This window comes from Rhea americana, unplaced genomic scaffold (assembly GCF_003343005.1).
Source record: "Rhea americana isolate MKP2758 unplaced genomic scaffold, rheAme1 scaffold_101, whole genome shotgun sequence".
Lineage (NCBI taxonomy): Eukaryota > Metazoa > Chordata > Aves > Rheiformes > Rheidae > Rhea > Rhea americana.
The window spans coordinates 2,904,232-2,927,982 of NW_028185051.1; the positions used below are offsets into that span (position 1 = coordinate 2,904,232).

Here is a 23,751-nt window from a genome sequence, read left to right on the forward strand (position 1 = left end):
GTTGGGGGGGGGGAGGGGAAATGGACTCAGGGACCGTTAGGGGGGAGGGGCGAGGTGCCCCGAACTCCTCCTCAGCGGGCGGCCGGCGCTGCCGCTCCCCGAAACGCAACTTTCTCCGGCGGCTCCCGGGATGCTGGTGTCGCGCCTCGGCTGAGTTATGAAATCAGGGCGGGACGCAACTTCTATTAATGTTGTCCTTTATCGCACGGGCTGCAAAATCTTTAATAAAGTCGCCTGCGCGGGCACTGAGAGGTGATTGTGCGTGGGCTGGGCTGGAGCCCTCTTCACAGGGAAATGCTGTGCACGCAGAGACAAGACAGACACACACACACGCACACACACGAAGAAGGGAATGGTGTGGAGGAGTAAAAAGCTCCCTTCGCTGTTCCGAGAGGCAAGCGAAGCTCACTTTCTCTCTCCTTTTTTTCTGGGTTCCCCCCTCCACCCTCTCTTTAAGTCGTTGAATGCGGTGTCTCTGTGGCGGTGAATTACTTACAGATGTTACACGGGCGAGCGGTGGCAGCAAGTTTTAAAGGACCGAGTTGGAGGCTCTCCCTCCCGCGCTCCCTTTTAAGTTCCAGCCGGTATTGTTAGGTGAGGAAAAACAAGGGAAATGACAAGATATTATATAAAGCTCAGCTCACGTACCGTTGCATAGGTCTCAAATTTTCTGAAATGTAGCGTTTTCATTCATTGGCACTTCGTGTGAAAAGCTAATGTTCCCTGTCATGGTAATTGTAAGCAAATCCTGCAGAGCTGGAACTCTTATTTCAAGCTGTTTAATGTAATTTTGATTCAAAGTGAGTTGTTCTGTCAGTCAAAATGATTGTATTTGAGAGTCATAGTTTGGTTGGTTTGTTTTCTTGTTTTCTTTAAGGCTGCTTTGCATTGTGATTGGGTGGTTTGATAGGTACTCCCACTGCCCCCGTAAAAATCACTCAAAATACTCTTGCTCAGCTAAGCAATTGCTAGGCAGAAACAGTTTCTTCTTTTGAGATATTCTTATTAACAATACAGAGCCTTTATGTGTTTTGAATATCCTTTCCAAGTAGAGTGCATTTCCCCAAACCTCTCCATTTGTCTTCAACAGTGTTTCTGAAGTTTTCTAATGTAGTTGCTCTTTCATCTGTGTCATGAGACGCCACGAGAAGTGCTGCTGGCTGGTCAGTGGGGATGACTAGTCAGCTGAGCAGGGATTAGTTTCCTGAAAGCCCTTGGGGTTTTGCCTCAGAACTTTTCATATATTTCTGCAGTTTGAGTCCTTGTGTTGTTCTCTGTGCATGCAAAAGTCCTCCTTTAGCTCCTCTCCATAATAAAAAGCCAATGAATCTTCAAATGCCTAACCAACAGGAATGGTTTAGCTATTAAATGTTTGGACTTGTGTGAAATCTTTTTTTTTTCTCACTTTTTTTACACTTGGATATAAGAAGAGAATTGCTCATGTTGTCACTCTAATTGAAATGTATGACAGCAGGATCAATGCATGTATTTTTTTAAAAAAAGTTGCCTTGTTTTATGGTCAATAAATATAGTTAAGAAGCCTAACCAGATCTGATATATCAAGGCGTTGCCCAGTAGCCACAGAGGCCATGCAACAGTTTTTCTTCTGTGGTGTTCACTGTGTATTTATTCAGTTCTTTTAGTGCGGTAGAATGTGTTCTTTATTACTCCAGGGGACGTTCAGTATTGGCTTCAACTAGAATCAAGATACTACATTTGATTGGACTAATAATCCAATTCAGTATTTCTCAAATTAAAAATATAATTTTAGGTAGGAAAAAGTAAATAGAAAGCTTACCTCCTTATGTGTCTCGGGGGTTCTCAAATAGAAAGAAATGGGAAAGGAAAATTGGGACAGGCTTTTGATAAGGTAACAGAAGGTCTAGTAGGAGAAATGTGCTGCTGTCAGTGTACTTTGAGACTTAACTTACACTTAACAGCTAGCATTTCTTGTAAATACAAGTGATGTAAGGTTTCACATAAACTTGATTTAATGTTTTTCCATCTGAAAAAAACTCTGAATCTCGTTGCAAAGCTTGTATTATTTTGAATTAGTTCTGAGTTCTTTCAAAGTTAATTATTTAAAAGACCACAACTGGTGTTTAGCATGTGTTAACATGAGTTTTGACCAACACAGGTTTAGCACTTGTGAAGTTCTGCCCACCAAGAGTGTAAATAGTTATAAATGTGTTTGTATTTACAAATTAAAATTTCAGTGTGTAGTGACTCAGTGCAGTACAGGTAAAATTTGGTTTCTACTCTTGATAGAGAGGAATTTGTATCGTGGTCCCTGCCTGGAACTGGAAGACTTAAAGATCACCAATGTACTTGTTGTTTCTCTGCTTCACAGTAAGTAGTATAAAGTTGGTGTGCCACTGCAGGCTGGTTCTATTTGAGTCCTTAACAGTGCTAATACTAAAAGCCAGTATCTTGATACTGTCAAGTGTTTGAATCATCCTAAACTCTTTGGGAAGTAGTCACTAAAGTCAAGAGTAGGTTATGCTCAGATACAAAAGATGTCGCTTCTTAATTTGCTTTTCCCCTCTGACTTTGCCCCATGGTAGAACGTGCTGTGTAAAGCGATACTCAGACATGCTTTACTCTCATACCCCTGTGGTGTGGAATCCCCCTGGCCTAACTCCCTTCCTCACACAGTCCTTTCCCAGGACTGCTGACCCTGCAAATCTGCGCTGACATTTTGCCCAGGAGAAAGAAGAATATTGTCAACAAGGAAGAGTTAAAGCCTGGCTCCCTTCTGCACTGTTGAAGCAGAGAGGTGGACAGCAGAGTTGTGGCTGGATACAACATCTCAGGGGAAGCAGGGAGTGTAAGCAGAAACAAGACAGTGGTGCGCAGAGACCACGTAGCCGGTTATAGAAAGAGGCACGGGATTAGCATCACCATTGCAGTCATAGTGTTGGTGCCTGGTAAGTTTGAAACTGCATGTGTTTAGTGTTGTGAGCCTACTGTCATATATTGACTACTAGTCATTAGTCAAGACAGGACTGTACTGCTCTAAGTTACTGGTGTAGAACATACAGTAGACATGGTTGCAGTGAGGGAATACAGTGAAAGAAGTGTAATCTAGCCCAGTAATGGTTTGTACCCAGCTGCTGGCTTTTCCCTTTTTATCTAGGCCTCCTGGCCAGTATCATTGTACTGCCCAGGCACTCAACCAGCCACTGTGCTTTTGCCAGTGTTGGGAATAAACATTTTGTTTCACAGAATACTGTTGACCTTGTGTTACTACTCAATTGCATTTTTAGAAGTTCTTCTTTTTTTAATTTCTATTCTTGGGGCAGAAGCTACTACAAAAGAATTTTACTTTTCAGGTCCTTTAAAGACTTTTGTTTGTTTGTTTTTAACCCAGTTTGGCTTCCATTTGTATTCTGATTTGTCACATAGCAGATGAACACAGTACAGAAATGAATTTCACAATGGCAGTTCTGAAATCCTTGTTCTGACAATATAAAACTGAAACAGTTCTGTGAAGTCAAATTTTTCTTTCCAAGAAAATGAAACTTCAGTGCAGTCAATCCAGTTTTGCAACATGATTCAACCAAAATATTTCTGACCGTTTCCAGTTTTATAATACAGTGTCCTAATCACACCAGCTCTCCAAACTAGCTTCCAGATCAGTGTCAACTGTTATTACCCTCACTAATTCTCTCAGAGTAGACCTGCAGCTCTGTTTAAGAATTATGTAAAGGGTGAAATAGAAAGAAAAAAAAAGTCATATTGAAGAGTGTGATGTATTTGTCTCTTATTTCATGGTTGTATTATGTGCCCTACTTCTGATGGATTATGTGCTTTACACTTGTCTATACAGGTGACTTTTTCCAATTCAGAGATTTAAATATGAGATGGCAAGAGCCCAATATGAATTGTGTGCACTGTTCTTACTTCTTATTTCTTTAAATAATCTGATGAAATTCCTTTGCTCTATCTTTTATTATTTTTCCTGCCTTGAGATTGAGGTGATAAGCACTGTGATGAATTGAGTGAAAGATCACTGGGGAAGGTTGCTGTGGTCAGGGCAGTCTTGTTCATATTGACTTTTTCTCTTGCAAGCTTCTGACCAACAGAATAGTCAAACTCTTAAAGCATCCCATGTGCTTCCCAGCTTTCTTGAAGCCTGTCTGGACTTCATTAAATGTTTGCCAGGAAGTACAGTGTTGTTTCATCTTGCCTGTTCTGTGAGGTAGTGGAAGTCCTGCCAGTCCCACTGCATTACCAAGTATTACTGCATTACCTGTATTTTACTGAGAACATGTGAATATTATTCCTGCATCTTCATTGCAGGAGGGGAGCTGAGCATATACCTCCTGAGAACCCCAAAATGATGTAGCTATTGTTTGATTAGTGGTTATTGAAACTATAGTATGGTCTGACTCAAGCTCTGAAGACCGTTGAGTCCTTTTTAAAGTTTCAGTTTCAATTTTTCATTCTGTGCACAAAGGGGTTTTGTTTATTATTTTTCCTGGTGGCAGTTTGTTCTTTACAGGAGGTGAGCAAAAATCAGTCCTGTAAACTCACGCTGAAGTTTTAAGGTTAAAGCGAGTGCTGGGTTTAATGGCCTTCACTGCAAAACAGAAACTCCAATTTCCATGTAATTAGTGGGGGTAACTTTCCTTCATATTCTTCCAGCCATTACAAAAAATAAAAAGGGAGGGAAGAATAATAAATGTCAAACACCTCAAGTGTGTCTTGGACTCTTATAAACTGAAAGCATGTGGCCACTCTTGTTTAACTGCTGATAGCTCTATGTCATGAGATTTGTAAGAAATGAAGATCATGAGGAAAGACTGAATTGCTCTTGCAGTTTCATCACTTCATTTCATGAGTCTTGTTATATTAGGTGATAAGGGCCTGATTCTCAGAGCTCTATTATTCCTGAGAAGCTAAGCTCCACTTTCCTAATTCTGTTGAAAGGGAGTTTACCATCTTTCTAGATACAAGGAGAAGTTTTGAAAACATGATCCTTCCAGGTTTACATGCCAGAAGGCAAGCTCCCACTCTGTCTCATTATTTTTAAAATAATTATGTGGATCTTTTGTTTTTGAGCTTTCTTATGAAAGTGAAAAATGGGAAGGGTTAAGGAGCAAACACAATTACTGTGGCCTAACTCAGAATATCTTGGAGTATTTTGTGGTGGCAGTGTACTCTCCAGATCCCTCTGATGAAACTAAATTGAAATGCAAGATATTATTGATGTTAAATGATGAGTTTGGTAGACTTTTTGTCATTGTTAGATCCCGGGGGAGATGAGGGGAAAAAAAACCCCAAAGTTGTAAGACAGAGCTAATTTTGTGATGTATTGGTGTGGTGTAGTCTATTTTTGGCCAAAGACAAAACAAACAAACATACCAGGTTTTGGTTGACAGAAATGTACCTGCCTTTATGCATTAGCACTTGGCACCTCCTTCCATACAAAGCAATCCTCACAAAGCGTGCTGTATCACTGCATGGAGGTAGTGGAGCCTGGACTATAAAAATAACCAAAATACAAGCATTAATTACAACATAGTTGCCCTGATTAGACTAGAGAACAGTTAATGTTTTGTAGCAAGACTTTGCCTCGGTGTATTTATAAGTGGGCTGTAATAACCTGCTACGTCTCTGTGCAGAGGAGAGGCTCCCTGTGGTCAGTCCTTGGGATATGCCTCTCTCACAGCATAAATAGGTGGATTAGAGTAGTACTTATTTCTCTGAGGACTACTCCTTTAAAGGCACTTACTTTCCTCAAGGGAAATGCTGTAAGCTTTATTACCCAGACTCCCTGATCTTAAAAATTGTGCATTCAGTTCCACGTGGGTCACAGGAGAAGATTGGTTGTGAAAAGCAGCAGTGGCGATAAGGGGTGTTGGGTTCACTGTCTTTACTGCTCCATGCAGTTTGTTCCCTATAAGGACAGAAGCATTGGTTACATTTGGGAAGAATAAAATAGAGAGCAAGTAACAATTTTACCTATTTTTAAGGGGTAAATCAGCTGGGATTTGAGGAGGGAAATGAGACTAAAGATAGCCAGAGAACATAAGAAAGCCAAGATGGCATTCTAGTGGRATTAAGGAATCTGTATTTTTTAAGTTCTGAACAGGGGGCAGTGWGCTCTTGGGATAGTCTCTACAAGACTGATTTTAAAACTATTGCATTTTGCAGTGGTCTTTGTCTTTTGTGAAGAGCACTTAGACACTAAGTTTGTGTGGGCACGTTAGTTAGTATGTTTTACTTCCATATTATATTGTCTGTCAAAATTCCTCTCTTGATACAGGTAAAGCAAGTCTGAGCTGAAATGTTATCTGGTCATTGTCAAGCACAGCTACCTCTGAAAAATGAAGCTGTACAATGACACACCTCTGCACATAAGTATCTCCACATGAATAAATCCGATGTACCTCTCTCCCTTTTCACACTTGCTGTAAAATACAGTTTTTTTCATAATTGGTGTAAGTAAGTAAAGGAATTTTACTCTTGTATCCACCTAGGTTAGGACTTGAGATCAAGTCTTCAATGTAAAGGAGGTAGCATACAGCTGTCCTGTTCTATAAATCTGTAAGTATCATATACTTGAAGAAGAAGGAATGTTTTTTCCAGCCAGTTGATGGGATTGTCGTACTTCTTGCTGCTTTTCAGCCTACTTTTGCTATGTAGTTCTGAGCTTGTGAAGTAAGTGATATACATGTTCCACAGACAGCTGTTAAAATGAAGTTTTAAATTTGAATTTGTATCTGTTAGTTCAGTGTCCTTCAAAACACTTGAAATAACCCAGGATTAAAATAGATTTTATTTGCAATTTTTTTTTACACATAAACTCCCTTAGTTTTAAAATAACAAGTTAGCTAGATATCTGTCTCCTCTGGATATGTTTACATGAAAGTYACTCCTTTGATTGGATTGCAGCACTGAATAACTGAGAAAGTATAAGGTAGCTACCTTGGGCATGGGTTATAGTCTAGTTGTGATAATAGGGACTGTCTTCCAAGAAATCTCCTGTACTTTTCAGGGTAGCTTTGCAGTRTGCAATGAACTCTGCTCTGGTGCCCTGTTTTGCTAGCAGCTCCCTAGGTAGCTGGAGCATGTCTACATTATCTGTGTTTTAGTTTTGCTGTGGCTGTGGATGGGCACTCTGTGCAGCGCCTAGCAAAGACTGCAGCCCAGAGCTGCCTGAGAGCCTAAGGAGCTGCTGAACTTCTGCCCCTTGGAAAGAAAATTTGACCAGCTGAAAATGTTACCGCTCATGCTGCTTGGCCCTTTGAATGGGGCTCCCTCAGCTATCCCATTTTAGCATCATGTCGCAGAGCTTTTAGAAGACCTTACGCTGAAGTTAACTCGCTCTTTTGCCAAAGGCTGATAACATTAAAATATTACTATCTTTTTTTTCCTTCTCTCTCTCTCTCTCTCCCCTCAAAGTTGTTTTCTTCTTCTTGCCTTTACCACCTCCTCCTGTTCATGTTGCCTTTTTATTTTTAAGAGTATTTGGGGAGGGGGCGGGGGGACAGATGTTCCACCTCATGGTGTCAGTTCTGCAACAGTCATCCTCAGACAGATAAAACCTGTGGGGTATAGTGGAGAAGGAATTTGACAAAAATAAACTAGATGGAAAAAAATCTTACTCATTTATACATTATTATACAATTATTATGTAAAAATTACAATTCATCAAATAAGATTAATGGGTCATAATTAAAAAGGCTTTTTGAAGGGAATCTGTCAAGGCAATAATTGCACTCTGCAATCCTTTTTTTCCTTTACTTCTGCTTACTAATAACATTGTATTAGGAAATGAAAAATTTGTAAAATTTGTCATCTTTGTCTTTTATTTGCCTTCTTCCTTGCTCAGCTTGTGAGTAGTAAAATTAGTTGATTTTATATTGCTTTATAGTTGGTTTATTTTTGTACCTACTTACTAGCAAAAACTGCTGTTAAGCTAGTATGCATGTGTCTAGGGAAAACGTTTGTCTCATAAAATCATTGCTAGTCCAGTTTTATTTTAAAAGAGGAAAGGCATTAATTCTGCAGTAACACTTGGTAAGCTTCTCCCACTTAAAGACACAAACAAATCTGTTACTAGGAACCTAAAACTGCTTGATAGCATTACTTTTTTCATTAGAATTTTTTTAAGGAGAAAAAAAGAAAACGAGTCAACTGAGCACTAAGAGTAACCTTTGAACTTGAGGGACTGAACATAAGCCTTCTCTCATTAAAGGCCAGCTTCTGCTATTTGACAGGGAAAAAGTAATCAGATCATTTTGGCAGATATCTCCCAGATAATTCCTTCTGATATTTGTTTGTGGATCTGCCTGTGAGAATAGCCTGCAGATCAGTGCCTTAGGAGCTCCTGCAGTGTTGAAGCTTGTGTTCAGTCTCGCATCAAGGCCAGATGTGAGCTCTTCCCCCCCCCCCATTAGGGCTCTTTCTATTTCTTATGGAGATTCCTATGGTAGCAAAATATCGAAGATGAGCAACTGTTTGGCACTTTTCTGGAAGCTAAAGGCTAACCTCCAAAAAGATCATGTGAAAGGCTGGGTTACCTCCTAGCCCCTCCCAAAACTCAGAATATTTTATATGGTATTAGAGGAGAAAAAAATATATGAGGTCAGCAGAAGTTAATTATGAAGATTGCCTTCGGCAATATAGTTTTGGCATAGAAAATAATATACTACGATGTTTATTTGGATTGCAGACTTCAGATCCATTTTCCAAATGATTACTTTGACTGAGTAATCTTGAGGGAGTTTCTTTTCTCTGTTTTTTACCAAATTAAAATATTGCCTCCAAAATTCCATTATGACACCTGTTGATACAGAAACCTTGACTGCCAATGTTTGCAGCATGAAAAATTAGTAATAGTAGCATCTTTTCAAGACAGAATGTGCTATACCAATTTAGAAGGTCTTCAGGGCAGCATTATCACATTGTTTAAGCATAGTATGGAAAGAATTGTGTTTTCCTTCACTTTGCTGTCCAGAAGGTGTCTGTTATACATAAGAGTGAAATGTTAGGCATGTCAGAAAACGATTCATCAGTCCTGCTGGTATTTTTATATGAGTAAAGAGATTCTTTTATTTTCTTTTTGTTTCCCCTTCTCAATAACTCTCAGATTGCAAGTACGACAAAGGTGTCCAAAGGTGGTCACACTTTTTAAAAAGTCTGAGAAATGCTATAGCAAGGTAGCATCCGATGCAGTCACAGTGCTTCAGTTTATCTGCGACAGAATAATCTTCTCATTACTTCATGGATGCAAAGTCCTTTGGGGAATAACACAAACATTTCACAAGACACAAAGTGCTAGATTTTGGCATTTGGACTKCTGAGATAACTAATGTGTGGAGGAAAAAAAATTCAGAAAATTTCTCAGCAGCTCTAGATGAATGGTGGAGAGTTACATGTTCTAGTTAAAGTTCATGTTTATTTGCAGTCAGCTGATTATTCACATTGGCCTTTTATTGACCAGTGACTAAATACAAGTGGTATTAAGAACAAATTTTTATTCAGATTTGGAAACTTTCTTCACATCTAGTGTGCACTTCAACATTTGCTGTTGCTGATAGACGAAACTTTTAGAACTCCACCGCAGTGAACACCATAAACTTTGGCGTATAGAGAGCAATGTCAATGTACTTGCTGCAAGGGCTTTAGGAAAAGCCTGCTACATAGTACATAAAATCTTGGAGTTGTGGACTGCTGTGGAATCTGAGATACCACTATCGCGCAATGGATTTTAACTCCTGGCTGTAGTAGTAGATAGTTTAGTCCTGTGTATCAGCTGATACTGGGACATATGAGTAGCAGGAAGCGCTCTTTTGTGTTTTGTTGCAGTGTATGAGATCAGACTTTGTCAGCCTGGGAGAATAAAGAAGTCCTAACTTCCTGCCCTACAAACTCAGCCTGGTATCTGAAAATAAAGCTGTGTTCTTGCAAGCCTCTGCATTCTCCTGTGTAATAAAGACTTTTATAGTGGAACTTAGTTAACAATTGTAATGATGTATGAGCCATAGGCGAAGCTAGTTCATTTCCCAGAGCTGCTGCCTCTACAGTATTAGCCAGGGTAAAGAGAGTAAAGTGTGCATGTTTGAGAAGGAGAGAGAAATACATGAGTTCAGTAGCCAGGGAAGCAACACTACCTTTTTAAAAATATATATATATTTTACTCAAAAATCAAATCTCCTGTTTAAATTGTCCTGCCAAATTTTAAGTACAAATGCTAGAATAAATAAGAACAATCTTTTTATTTATTCAAATTTTTAATAAATCAGACATATTATTGTGAGACTGGCCAACAGCTTCCCCCCTCCCCGCCCTGAGCAAATAGTTCTTCCTAGTATTTTAGAGTGGAAAGCTGCCTTCTGTATATGCCTTTGAACTGTTCTGTATAGTTCTGAGAAATACTCATGATTACCAAAGAGCAGAATTTGATTGTTATATCCTAAATAGGTCAGGTAGAATGAGGAGCAAAAGCCTTCTGTCTAGTGTATTCCCTTTATTAATAAACAGGGAAATAAAAACAGTGGATTTGCCTCACCCTATTTGTGCTCTGGGACCTGGGGCCACCTGCATATGTTCCCATGACTGTTTTGCACAGCATGGGCCTATGGGCTAGCTGCTTGCCCCACTGCCTTTTTCTTCAGAGATGTGCTGCAGCATTTTTAGCTGTGAATTCTGTCTGAATAGCCCAGTTCCAGTCCTGGTGCTTGATGTAGTTGGATCTAGCTTTTTCCTGAGCTCTTCCCTCTTTCTATCCTCCTTGCCATGGCAGCTAACCCAGTCACATTGCCTTGTCATCCATATAACCTACTAAGTGCACAAAAGTGTGTGACCGTGTCTGYCTGAAGGAGAGAGATGGAGGTAGGAGCTGCTGCAGCACATGCGGAGGAGGTCGTTCACAGCTAGCAGGGGACGGGGAAATGCAGGGGCCGGTCTCTTCCACTTCCCAGGTTGAAACACCTCAATTTTGCAAGGCAAAATACTGTAAAAGCTATTTTACATAAAACAAAATCTTAAGAGTGCTGCAAGTCCAGACTGGAAGAACAAGTTGTAGCAGGTTAAAGGGGAAATCGTGATTTGAAATACAGGGAGCTGCACAGTTGATTTTCCAAAGAGCATGGTGGTTGCCTTACCTCTCTACGCCCAACAGTCTTGGCTAATCCTGGAGTCTCAGTGTGTAAGTGTGGGATTGTTGCTCATTTTTTCTTGCCTCCAGGAGGGAGAGACTGTTTTCACAACCTTGAACTTGAGTGATGAGGCAGGGATTCTCATTTCATCTTCTCCATTGGCTGTCCTGTTTTGGGAGAGGATTACTATTTTTACCTTTGCAGTGGATAGATGGAGAAAAATTCAAGGCAGACGCTTGTCTGATTTGGCTTTGCTATAGTGTTTTAGGAGAATGGAGTGTATAAACACTCATGTCCCACTATGAGAAGAGTGCTAAAAAAATGTAAGCAAGACCTTTCCGAAAGCAGTCAGTAAGTGCAGCTCAAGTAACATGATAATGAGCAGCCCTACCGTGTTGTTACAGCACCTCGGATGAAAGCAGCACATTCAGGGAAGAACAGTTCAGCTTGATGTGTCAGGATTGTCCTTCTTTCACCTTGCCTTCTCACAGCTCTCCAAGCTCTGAAAAACCTTTACTAACAAACATCTGTCTCCAAAACTAACATCTTGATAGAGGAGGAAAAAAGCTTGAGAAGACACATAGCTACTAGAATGAGTTGACGGGGAGAGAAGAGGGAAGAACGTCTGAATTTTGAGATCGGGTCCAGCACACAGCAGTCTTAAAACACAGATTTTTCTTACTGCTGTCCTGCAAACTGCATTTTTTCCCCCAGCTGTCACCAAAGTGTAGCCTTTCTCAAAGTTAATAGTTTCCTTTAAAAACTTCTCAAATACTGGGGGAACAGCTTTGGCACTTGGTGTCACATCTTTGGCACTTGGTGTCACATCTTTAGTGCAACTGAAAATCCAGACTTTAATTTAAATTTGAGATTAAAGTTCGCGTTTGGTATGAGGGAGACCCTTTCAGTGGACGTAAACTACAGGAATGAGATCAATCCTCCCCTGAGAGACTTCTGCCAATTCTGCCCACTACCAAGAAGGTAAGGGTGCTGAGGTGTCTGTGGCAAAAGGGAGATTAGAAAAGATAAACCATCAGCACTGTGGGATTAGAGGTGCCGCCTCTCCTACACTCAGGAAAGTTAGGAGCGGGTTTTGTAATCTATGTTGAAGCTTGAAACGCAGCAGTTGATTAATCCCAGTATTTCCAAATGGCGTGGCAAACACGGACAGTGACTCATGGTGTGGAAGCTTGTACAGCGTGAGGAAGGTTTAAGATTAGTCAGTTCAAGCCTTCTTGAGTTTGCTGCATTACAGCTTGGCTCTGTGTAAATGTATAAACAGTTTAAGTGTTACAGATACTGCAGATGGAGGGTTGTTTTCTCATTTGTAATTTTTTTTTTCACAATACATGACTTCTGAAGCTAGGTAAAGAATAGGAGAGAATTCAAAATGCTTTTTTTATTTTTTTTCAAACAGCAGTTTCTCTGATTCTAATGAACAATGGAGCTAAAGAAAAGAGTGGCCTGACAAAATAAATTGGAAGCTAATTTTGGAGAGCAAAAGCCTCAGAAAATTGAAATTCTAAATTGTATGCAGCTTCTGACTATAATCATTCACTGGATATAATACATTAACACAGCCTTACTGAGCTCATTTCCTTTTTTTTAAAAAAAAGCAATGCAAAAAAAAAAAAATGTGATACTGTATTCTGAAAGGTAGTGTATTAGCACGATCAGTCAACCTTTTCTCCTTTTTTTCTAAGAAACTCTGAAATGGTTTGACATAAAACTATGGGTTTTGGACGTATCATGCGCTAAGAAATACTGGAAAACAGCACAGACGTAACAGACATTTAACTTTACCTAACACCTGAGGTGATTTTTTCTTTCTTTTCTTTCTTTTYTTTAGTCAGATGGTTGTCTTTTTCACAGAGGAAGTTTAGCTTCAGGTCAACTGAAACAACTTGACAGTGTTTTCTTTACCTCAGGTATGAATTAAGACGGGCTGTGGTTAAACACAAGGGTGCAAGTGCACAGAGCTTTATTGAGGGGAGCTACCTATTTATTGCTGGCTCGTGTTTTTTTTTTTTTTCCCATGTACCTGTACTGTGAAACACAGCTGGGCAACCTGTTTCCCTCCCCCTATATGTCTGTTTTTCCATTTCCAATAGTGNCCATGTACCTGTACTGTGAAACACAGCTGGGCAACCTGTTTCCCTCCCCCTATATGTCTGTTTTTCCATTTCCAATAGTGCTATAAGCTGTCCCTGCCCACGGGTCCTCGTGCAGAGCTCGTAGCTCCATGCGCTGGAAGCAGCGTCATGTGGCCGCCTCTTGCTTCCAAGGGCTCGAAACCCACCGAGCAACTCAACGCTTGCTGCGCTGGCAGGTTTCCAAGCAAGGAAGAGGTTTCAGTTGGATTTCAACTGTGAAATTAATAACGACAGTTGCAAGTGTATCTCTGAGAATTGGGCTGGTAGTAAAGAGAGGCTTCAGGCGTTTCTCCAGTTTCTTTTCAACTGTTGAATTATTGAATTAATAGTGCTCTTTCCCACACCTTCAGTCATGACATTCACTGGGGAAGAAGGAATCAGCTCAGGATGAGACACAGATTTAGGCAGGGAGTTTGGAGGTGGCCTGTCCCTCTACATGGAGGCTGTGTGGGCACRGGAAGCCTAATGAGTCTTGCAGTTCGACGTGAGAGTTGGTCCCAGGAGCATTCTGCTTACGGTCTCCCTTGTCTCGTCAGTGCTGGGACATGTGTAATTAGTGGGAAATGGATGGATTTAATTCCTATACACCTACTTACAGGTGGAAACTTGCTTTCGGATTTAATAAGGGCTCTGTGCATACTTATCTGCAAATGTCTGATGTCTTCTGCATTCATTCTTTAGTTTCAGGGGGCTGTTTGTATTTTTTTTTAATCTTTCATTTATTTAAGCATGCAGTAATCTATCAATTCAAGAACATGTTTAGATATAGTAGTAGATAGATATAGTATAGCTTAGTATAGATTTCCCTCTCTCAGTTTTTGTGAGAGCTTCCGTACCTTGCTGCTCTTAGTAAGAACCATCTACTTCATGTTAACATGCATCACTGGTTAACCTGGGAAAGGCTGTGTGAAGATAGCAGGCAGCTCTCAGTCCCCATTTCTCTAAAAGCTGTGGCTCTTGAGGGTCTCTGCAACAACTGTGTGTCTGTTAGAAGATTATCACAGTTTTCATGTGTCTTCTAAAAGTAAGCCAAGCCTTCTGATGTTTATTTATGGGTGACATTCTTTCTAGACCTCTAGATTATTGTTATATGGAACTTTAATCCGAGTTTTCCTTGAAACACAGTGGCTCGACCAGGACACCAGTTCAAGGTGAAGTGTGCAGTTGCTTCACAAGTCTGCATTCTTTGTGTGCTGTCAGGAATGTGGGTCTGTGGCACAGGAGAAAGACGTGTATCTGGGAAAAAAAATAATTAATCTGTTCTGAGGAGGCAATGAGACAAAATTGCTGCATTTCACACAGCCCTAAGATAAACACGTAATAGCTCATGTTCAACAGCAAAGCATGTTCATATACCATGAATAGGATGGATGTGTTGTATGATAAATCTAGACACAACAAATAAATTTCAGCTTGAAAAATAAGATACCACATGAGACAGCATGTGCAGAAAGAATGTTAATGTTTAGGAAACTGAAGGAATTGACAGTAAGTAGAGTACAGAAACGAAGAATAGATATTTTGCTTTGTTACCAGGATTGATTGGCTGACTACTTTTTTGTCTTTAAACCATAGTAGCCTTCCTTTATTGTCAAAATGATAATATAAAGCACTTCCTGTAATATTTGTCTTCAAAAAGACTATTCATCAGTCCCGGAGTTAGATGCTCATATTTCAACTCACAATTTAGTTTAGCAGGTTTATACTTCAGAACAATCACTCATTTTTAGCATTTGTGTTTTTAATACAAATCTCAGCTACAGAAGCACGCAGTGCTCTTAGGTGGGGATAGATTGGCTAATCCAGGCAGTACTTTTATCTTCTGGCAGAGAAAGAGATTATTGCTTTTCAGAGAAAAGAAAGCATTCTTCCACTCTAGTGGTTCAGTTCATAAACAGATTGAGGGCAAAAGAGACTGTCTTCTGTTAGGCCCAGTGCATATGTGAGGATATCCAGTGATAGATGTGTGTTTTGAGGGTGGGGAGAGAGTGGATATAAGGGTAGGTAAATACAGGATCAAATCCTGAGCCCTGAAACCAACTGAATATACGATGAGGGAAATGACAGCAAGTGCCAAAGATGTGCTGGAGGGCTTGATGTGYTTCAGTGCTGAAAAATCTCCATTTGCAATTTGTTCACCTGCAYATTCCAGAATCTACAAATACACCACACTCTCTCTGACAAACTTGTGCAGTTGCCAAAGCAGGAATTACCTTTTGTGATATACTTGACTTTCTGGTTTGGTCAAATTTTTGTGCTGCAATAAATTCCCTAAGTGTGACGTTGCAGTGAAACATATGGCACCACCTGCTTAGCAAACTGCATTAGAAAATCATTAGTATCTGTTTCATTTTTCTTTCTTATGCAGCTTCTCTTATCTTAGCTACATATTTAAAGCTTACTTATCACTGGGAGGGGGAGGTTAGGGGGAAGTAGCAAAGGTATATCTATTTTGTTGTACCAAGTGGCCTCCCTCAAAGCGTCATAGGAAATATTCTTTGCAGATTCTGTGAGATAATCAGGCCTCCCCCTTTCCTCCTTCTCAAAAGTTAAGTATCATATAGTCTAAATTGCAGAAATGTGTTTGGCTCTGGGTGGGATCTTTCTCCATCGTCTGGAGCAGCTGTGGTCCTGGAACTGCTTAAGAGCAGTGAAAAATCCAAGAGCCCCCTTTCTACTGCAGCTTTCTGTGGCAGTATGCCACCCTCTTGTACAGACTGACCAACTCACATCTTTTTTTGTTTTAGTCTTACCTGCTTAGCAGTGGTCAGCAATATATATGTCATTCTGTAAGTGGGAGTGTGTCTTTATGGAGTGTGTATGTGGTGTTTTTTGTTGTTGTTGTTGTTTGTTTGTTTGTTTGTTTGTTTATGCACAACTTTGCAGGCCTCTACATCTAAACATGCTTCCAAAATTTCTCTGATTCAAGTTCTAACTCAGTTTCAATTTACGTTGAACAGATGAAGAATCTGTATTAAAGCTTGGTTTTCTGAATTTGTTTGTTARAAAGTAAGCTGTAAATGCTAGTTCCAGATAACACGGTAAATAGTATACAGTCACTCGGTGCTTAAATAGACACTATATATTTTAACATTATTAATTTGTAGAAACAAATTACTGAAAGAACCTGACTGATAATCTGTGCCAATAATAACACATAACAGCTGTGGGCAAACACAACATACAGTTGCTAGAGTGTGTTTTCTGTTTTGCGTGATGGTTGTAAGCAATTCTTGCCAGATGGGCTGATAATGTAATTAGAAATTGTTGTGTTAAATGAGGCAGTATTTAAATTGCCAACTAATTTTCTTTCTATTAACCAACTTAAAAAAGAAGAGCTGTTACCTAAATTATTTCTAGCTGCTAATCCCTAACAAAAAAACTCACATATCTTTGCACCTTTTTTAAGCACTGTCTAGGAAATTATTTTCTGGAGGGTTTATTATGTGTGGGACAAAATAGGAAAGAAGGAAAGTTAAGAGATTTTACATGTTCAGAGCTTTTTAGATGGGGTGTACTTCTGCTAAGCTCATACATCATGATGTGTGCTAACAGCTCATGAGCCAGTAATGGGATGCTTCCTATTTATAGTCTCTGAATGTGGACAGAAAAACATTTTTACTTTGTGATAGTTCACTGTGTGGCATACTCCATCAAGCAGAGTAGGACTATAAGCCCTATTTTAAGAGTGTGTGTGGGAGAAATCTTGAAAGCACAGCAGGACAAGATTTTGAACAGCATATGAATGTTAGTAATGTGGAACGATCACTGTATTTATTGAGGAAAGGAAAGAGGGAAAAAGGAAAGGGCACTCTTGGGTTCAGTTAAAATCCCAGGGAAGGTATGATCGTTTGTAGCTTTCATGATGAACGCTTACAGAGCCAGTGTCTTTGGTCTGCTGGCTTGTGCTGGGGGAGCTATCAATTGGCTATCGCTAGGATTTTGACTGAACCCAAGAGTAAACTGAGGTAGGTGAGACTGATCATTGTATTTACAGTGCTAACTGTGCAAATTTGATTCCTTCCTTTTTTTTCCTTCTCTATTTTAGCTCAAGCAGGAATGAAGAGCAAAATGCATTTTTTCAGTCTGATTTCTTGTGCCCAGTGATGAATCTTTATTGCTCGACCTAAAAGGATCATGTCCATTAACTTGAAGAACGGTAGTGGATTTTTCCATGGATTAGTCTTTGTATAGGGATGAAGATTATCACTAGCCCAATGTGGGTTACCTAGGGAATTGTATCAAAAGCAGCAGCACAATAGGGTTGCATACAGGTCCTATGATTCCACACCTGCGAAAGGCTAGGTRTGCTAAACCCTGCAGAGAGCTGCTTCAAAGAAATGCATTAAGTACTTGTAGCCTGTGTTTTTTGTTTTTCTGGAAGTTACCAAAAACTCCATCAGACCTCAAACTAAAACAGAGAAGAAAAGCATTACTCTGAGCACGGTATAGGTCAAAAGAAAGGTAAGGTCTGTCCCTGCTAGTGGATGCTATTTGCCTTTACGCGACAAAAATTGAATGATTGCCACATTTTATCACTTTTCCTTGAATATGTGAAGGAAGTTGCTTTCTGAAAGCATGGTGGATCACTGCAGGTTGTTGCTCACCAGGCAGTTAAATGAAGCGTAGTAATGACTAGTGTTGATGACGTTGTACTGATGCTACTTGCTGTAACGAACAGATGGGGCTAGTGCCTGAACCACATATAGATGAAACGTTTCTGAATGAAACAAGATGACAGATCAATAGGTAAATGTTTTCTGATGTTGAAATGCAACAATACTCAGTGATGGAAGGCTTAACAAAATTAAAGACATAGTGGTAAGTTAAGTTATTGAAGTAGGACAGTATATAGTAAATGCTATTTGATATTGGCTGTAAATGAAGCATTGGAAAGTTTGAGGGATCCTTGAAGAATAGACAAGGAGTCTGACATCCAGTTGGAATGAACTATTGCAATTCTGTTTTTTTCAGCATCTCATCTCCTTTGGAACAAAATAAAATATATAAATGCATGACCCAAGGAGACTTCTGCCTCCTTGTAGACATATTTCAGCGCTTTCAGGAAACAGTTTTTAATTTTTTTAATAAGCGAAACTTAATGGCGTATAGGTAGAATGTCAGATTTCCTGTATAAGTTTGGCATGGCAGAGGCAGATGTCACGATCTTGCTTACTTTATACCTAGGTATCTTAATTAACTTCTTACTAATAATCACACTATTTCTGTATGGTAAATGTGTCCAACAAAATAATCTCCAGGTGTGGTACTAGGTGCAGATTTTACGTCCCACAGCTGTGGAGAAGGTGACCTTCAAGGGAAGGATGAGTTTTTACATTTCCCATCTGTTTTCTGCTTTATAGGTCTGAAATTGATCTTGGAAGCAACAATAAAAACACCCCAGTGGGCTTTCTTTTTGCAYGACAGAAAGAGAAAGGAAAGTAGTCTTTGATTGTTTTTAATGCTGTGCATGTGATCAGTCAGCAATCTTTGGACAGTTTTCCTTCATAGTCTTGTTCAGCCRTCTCACTCTGATCTTGGCTTTCACAAAATCGGACTTCATCTGACACWCTCTGACAAAACATGGTGATCATGAAATAATCAGCTCTAAGTGACAGGAAGTGATTCATTCTAGATGGCTGCTATATGTCCAGTAACCCTGCTTTGCCTCTCCGTGAAAGCTCTGATTCACCATCCCTGCTGCTTCATGGGGAGGCAGCRTAAGAGGACGCTGCCGGACTCTGCCTCAGTATTGGTGGCTACCATCTCCGCGTCGGAAAGATAGAGGTGTAGAGAGGTATGTCCATATGTCCACTCTCTGCTGTCACAGTTCATAGCTCAATGAACTCAGCTGAGCATTGATTTCAATTTGCGTTAGAAAGCCAGGTTGCAAAATGCTGTGGTGGGGGTGTGGGCACCCTGTGTATTTGGCTGCGTTTCCTAGGGAGAGGGCAGTGCCGACCTCCAGCAGTGGGGCAGGGCAGGCGGCCCTGGACCCCGCTCCGTCCATCRCTTGTTGTCCTGTGACTTGCCGGAGCTTGTCCCAAAGCTCCCGGAGCAGCGGTWTTAAATTGCCATTACACTGCACAGAGTAAAGCAGGCCTCGGTGGTGACACCAAGAAAGTGGTTCCTAATGAGACGTGAAGGCGCTCAAGAAAATTCAGCCCCAAAGGGTGTAGAAGGAAGAGATGGCGAACTCAGTAAGTGATACCCGCCCCGAAACGATCTGCTGATCACTGGCGCTATTGTGGGGACTACAATAAATCTGTGTCCGTCTCGGCCGCCTGCATCTCATTAGGCACAAACATGCAGCCGCAGAATGCCAGCCTCAATAGCGGCTTGTCATGTGCGCGCGGCTGCGCCGCAGCGGGCTGGCGCTTGTAGGGGCAGCTGCCTTGGCGCTGGGGGCTTTTTGGGGTGGGGAGCAGGGAGTATCTGAGGGGTATCTTTTTTCTTTTGGAAATGTTTGCGTGCTCTGTTCTGTGGGTAGCTCATTTGTGCTTTTCTTCAGCAGCTTGTGAGGATAACATTCTATTCGAGGTGTGGGGGTAAAATATCCTTCATATATGCCATCTTTAGTGCTTGAGGTTTTGCTTTTGTTTGGTTGTTTTTTTTGTTTTTTGTTTTGTTTTTTGTTTTTTTTAAGTCGTCCTCCATGTATGATGCCATGCATATTACTGAAGCTACGGCAACACCTACATGTGTTTATGCTGCTGATGTATAGTGCTTGGTACTCAAACATCRCTGACTGCCTTGCAAATGCTAACTAATTTATGCCCTGCGGTGCCCCTTTGAGCAACTTCTTTTGGTTCTCATAGATGCACACATGGTAGCTGCTCTTTGTTGTTTATTTTGAATACGATTCCTCTCCTAGAGAGAAAAAAAAAATTGAATAGTTCTTACTTTGTTAGGTACTTGACAAAATGTTAGGGTTTTGTTATAGAGTGAAATAAAATAAGCAGCAAACTGGATTTTATTGCCAGTCATGCCTCAGAGAGTATTATTTTCTTTTAAAGCCTCAGCTCCTGGAGTCAGGTGAACCTATGTATGTCCTTTGGTTTTTAAAAGTCTGTGTCTAGCTCATGTGGCTGCAAAACCAATTTTATTTAAATCAGATTAAGCCTCAGCTTAATCTAAAATTTGAAATGCAGCGAGGCAGATAAATAACTTCTGTGAGATTGTGKTTTTGTTTCTTTTTAGTCTTAACATATTTGCATAATAAGGACTGGGAATCCCAGTGAAAAGGTGAGCACACAGTTCAGAAGAGAGTTCCACAGATTACTGATCAGGATCAGTTTTATGGGTTTTTATTTATTTATTTATTTATTTATTTTCTGAGCTGCTCAGCTCCATATTATTTTAAGTTGTTAACATACTATCTTAAGCATAGTTAAGGTGAAACATAGGCAATTCTCTTCCCCTTCTCCTTCCACGTGCAAACCAAGGATGTTCTAAGCATCTGCTCACACTTTGTCTATGCTCTTTCTAAAAAGTATTTAAGAAGAATTCAGTCAGTCTTCCCCAAATGCTAACCCTTCCCTCTCCTTTGTTTTTATGCTCCTCTCTGAATTCCAGCTTGTTTCTCCGTTTCCTTTCCCAGCACTAAAATGATTTATCCTCTTTTTCCCCTTCCTACACCCTCTTTCAGTGCTAGTTCTCCTGCTGCCTCAAGTCTAAGGCTTGATGGGGGCCGCTGCAGTGGCTGGTTTGAGCCGGGTTCAAAGCATGGACCACCCAGGCCTGATGTCTTCTTTCCTCCCACAGGAAGACTTAATAGCTTAAAAATTTTCGGGGTGGGAGGGGGGGGGGGGAAGGGGAGAGTGTCCCCTCCTGCAGAGGGCACAATTTCACAGTCGGTTTAGGACAACCTGAGACTTTGTTGTCACTGAAAGAGGCATTCACCCTTTTCTAGCCTTGGCTCCTACCATCCCTTTGAAAGTAACTGCAGATTACTGTGGTTTTTTTTTTGGTTTTTGGTTTTTGTTTTTTGGGTTTTTTTTTTTTTGTAGTAGTAGTAGCGGTAGATCAGAAGCTGGTTTGATTTGCTGTGTGGCCGCGTGAGAACTAGAGCTAGAGTTTATGCCAAAAAGGTATGGGAAGCACCCAGCCCAGAGCAGAGAAAAAAAAGAGACCGCTACTTTTGATGGTAGTGCCATCTGTGACTGGCATAAATTATCATTTAGGAACACCCTCAAGCTGTAGTTTCAAGGTGGCTTAAAGCCAGCACTGCCACTGAAAGAAGTGATCCTGCTGCTGTGGTGCAACAGACTGAGAAACTGGGCCAAATGGGGAAAGAGGAGAAGGGGGGTTCAGTTTGGCTGTTTGGTTTTTTTGTTAGACAATTTTTGGCCTAAATCATCTGCCCAATTAATCGAACGAGTGACCCAATTTTAGGCCACCTTTCAGCTGATGCTTTTCCCTGTGCTTAGAAATCTGCYGTGCCCCTGCTGAAAGGCAGGGCAGGCTGTGCTTGGTTGCTGGGGCTTGGAGCGAACCCTGCGTCCTCGCGATGCTGCCCRAGCCATGGGGCAGCATTGCTTCTGCTCACGCTTGCGCTCAGCCCTCTACGCGGAAACCTCACAAGCTCTGATGCAAGCGGTGTTTTCAACAGTACGCAATCCAGCACGCATCCCAGGCAAGCCAGGTTCCTGAGACACAGGGAYTGGGCTAAAAAGAAATTCGACATGATCATGAATTCATCTGCAGCATGAATGCTGCTTTTGAGAGTTTTCACCTTTCCCTGAATATGACTGTATTTCATTATAATCARCTATTTAAGGGTCACAGTAGAATAACTTTCCCAACAGTGTCATTTTTTATTTATTTTTCAGGGCAATATTTATCTTCATTTTTAAACAGAAGGTAATTAGGACAAAATAATGATTTTGTTTGTTTGTTTAGCTGACTATGAAAACCACCTCTCCTTTCTTCTGTTTCGGCAGTTAAATATTCTGGTTGACACTGGAAGCAGTAATTTTGCTGTAGCAGGTGCACCCAATCCTGATGTCACCTCCTACTTCAATCCAGAGCTGTAAGTACATGTTCTGCACACCCTGTTGGGATAGGATGTCTTTTAGACTCTGACTACTTGTAAAAGTGGATGGTAAGGCAGTTCTTGGGACTTGCGCGACATCCTGTGAGAGTGTGAATTTTAATGCCTCAATCAAAAGATTGTCCTTCTCCGTTTTGGATTCCGACCTGAATCCATAAGCTGTCCCACTGATGACAGTGAAACTGAGTTCAGAGTGAAATGATGATTAATGTTGGGGAAAAAAAAAGGAAGATGGTAGAGTGAAAATCAGATTCAGCTAGTGTGGAATACTTGCAAAATGCTGCCAATTTCAGCAAACTCCTTATCCAGGTAGTCTTAAAAATTTTCAAAAGTTTAAACAGACTTTTTGTTTAAAAATAAGTAATTAAAAATTACTGGTTTTATTGACAATTCATCCAAAACCAAAATTGGTCAGTCTAAAACTAATTTGTTGTTTGGTCTGGCCAATGACCTCCAGCAGTCAGCAATCTGGACAAGACCTCATGCTATATCTAGTTGTTTGTATTATTAGACTTACTGGCTTTCGTGCCTGTTAACACACAAGATTTTCTGTGTCCAGCATGAACTGACATTAGTCACAGCCAAACACAGCTTTGTCTATCTGAAACTCTCTTCCGTCCTTTATTCCTTCCTTTCTCCCCTCTCTAGTTTCAATTATTTCAGGTAAATTCAGGTAAATTGAGGTAAAAAATTGAATATCGATCTTTCATTGAAGCATATGGATACTTAGGGGATAGGAGGCTGCAGAGTACTTTTGTTACCTCTTCATGTATTTTAACATGGGCTTCGGCTTTTTTCTAGTAAGATACACCAAGAGTGAAAGAAAAGCCCGTATTTCCATGCTGCTTATTAGAGCAGCCTTACCTTCTGTCAAATATTCAAATGTTGAATGGGGATACCTCACGGCTCCCTCAGAAATGACACAGGCCTGAAAGGGGGTCTCTGGACTACTGCAGAGTTTTACATGCCAACTAGCCTTTTCCATTGGTAATGGCTATAATTACAAGGAAACTTAACTGACAACAAACTAGAAGCATAATTTTCCTTCTCCCTTTTCTCTTCAGTGATGTTCTTTCATCTGGAAGATGAGGCTTCTCTCTGTAAGAACCTTACCTCTATTAGAAACAGCAAGAGAGGTCCTGTGCTGCAAAAGGCTGTGCAGATCACTCAGAGGTTACAGTCCCTTCTCAGTGTGCAGTGTGTTTTGAGAACTTTGGTATAAAATTAACAATGAAACCTTGAAATTTAGGCCCTGAAAGCTAAGAGTGTTTTATCAAAAGATTCCGCRAAACTCAAGTGATAATAACCCAGAGAAGCAGTTGCTGGTTTGGACTGGATTGTTGGAGAACTAGCATGTGCTCAGAATAAAGCTATTAGCGTGTATGAACCTGACTACATCATGCTTCTTCTATGGCAATACTTTAAGCGTAAATGT

General features: G+C 40.5%; 1 protein-coding gene across 2 annotated transcripts in view; it reads left to right on the forward strand.

The window, feature by feature from the left end:
* The window catches only part of BACE2 (beta-secretase 2), a 51,808-nt gene that overhangs the window by 803 nt on the left and 27,254 nt on the right, over positions 1 to 23,751 (forward strand). Inside the window, exons 1-2 of one of the 2 annotated variants that reach the window (XM_085305135.1) lie at positions 19,438 to 19,464; positions 22,207 to 22,295. In XM_085305135.1, the coding sequence (XP_085161261.1) occupies positions 19,453 to 19,464; positions 22,207 to 22,295 (101 nt within the window). In that variant the 5' untranslated portion in view covers positions 19,438 to 19,452. Of the gene's footprint in view, positions 1 to 19,437; positions 19,465 to 22,205; positions 22,296 to 23,751 lie in introns of those variants that run through there. The other variant, XM_085305128.1, reaches the window with a different exon arrangement.